Consider the following 1,206-nt stretch of genomic DNA (forward strand, 5'->3'; position numbering starts at 1 on the left):
GCCCAGGATTGGGGGAATTTAATAAGCTTTTCAAGTCCCCCCCTTCTCCCTAGATCTCCTGAGCAGCAAGGAAACAGATGAATCAGACCCTCTCCCTTCCCCTTAGCTACTTGTCAATTTGTGCCTGACACCCTAGGCTCCAGCCCAGCCCTATTCCAGTTTGATACTCAGGAAATGCTAGAGTGTGGAGAGGGCAGGAGGGGGAAAGGGGTGGGTATTGGACCACCCCCCCCTACTCCCAATGAAAAGTCTGCTCCCATCTCCACCCTTGGGACCAATCGTGACTGAGTAGAAGGTAGAAAGAAGGGGTGGTGGGAGTACAGAATATCCCCAAACAGAAGTCAATTGAAGCTGAGTTCTTAGGATCAAGATACTCACACATCTGTCCTTCCCTCACAAACCCTTCTCAGTTGGAGCGGGGAAGGGGAGAGATGGGAAAGCGGGAACCCTGGTCTCATTCCAGAGGGCAGAGACAAAGAAACAGGTGTTGGCAGCTAAGTCAAAAGGTTAGCTCTGTCCAGGGAAGGATGAATACAAAAGAAATCCCAATCCTGGGAAAGGATGGGTGTATCTGTGGATGGGTGGATGGATGGATGTGGGAGATGGGGGGAGGGAGGCTCAACCACCTGCTGTCTGCTCCACCCCACCCAGCACAATCCCATATGGGGTGGCCGGGGTCGGTGTGAATACGTCCAATGTGTGAATGGGGAGGCATTTTTCCCAGGTAGAGCTATTATTTCTCTGACCAGTAAAACCAGGAAGGCCAGATTGAGGGAAAGGAAAGGTGGGGGAAGAAAAATGGGGACTTAAAGATTAACATTTTTCTGTCTAGTCCCAGAATGAAAGGGCCGCCGCTGTCGTCATGATCATCATCATCATCATTGGGAATGAAGTAGCGAGATATAAGCAGACTTGGTTACTGCTCCTCCTCTGAAGACTCCTGGGAGATCCCTTCTTCCTCTTCTTTCTCCAGCTTTTTGGGTCTACCTCTTGGTTTCCTCCCTGGTGCAGTGGTAGTTTTCCGACCTTTGGCAGCCCCTTGTTCTTACTCCACTTCGGTCTGCCCCGAGGTCTCTTGGGAGTTGGTGCCTCACTGGGCTCCTTCGGGGGTTGTTTCGGGGGTCGGCCCCGCCCTCTCTTCTCAGACCCATCTTTCTCCTGTTTGGAGGCCAGAGGCTGGCTGGACGTCGAACTAGATTCACTCAT

General features: G+C 52.1%; 1 protein-coding gene across 1 annotated transcript; it reads right to left on the reverse strand.

Moving 5' to 3' along the window:
- Positions 1-875: 875 nt before the first annotated feature.
- LOC110194303 (high mobility group protein HMG-I/HMG-Y-like) lies at positions 876-1,206 on the reverse strand. Its single transcript, XM_078156779.1, is given in 2 exon segments — positions 876-1,035; positions 1,038-1,206. Coding segments are annotated over 2 exon segments (288 nt in total). The 3' UTR covers positions 876-916.

Source organism: Phascolarctos cinereus, unplaced genomic scaffold (assembly GCF_003287225.1).
Source record: "Phascolarctos cinereus isolate Bilbo 61053 unplaced genomic scaffold, phaCin_HiC Scaffold_5;HRSCAF=322, whole genome shotgun sequence".
In the NCBI taxonomy this organism is placed as follows: domain Eukaryota; kingdom Metazoa; phylum Chordata; class Mammalia; order Diprotodontia; family Phascolarctidae; genus Phascolarctos; species Phascolarctos cinereus.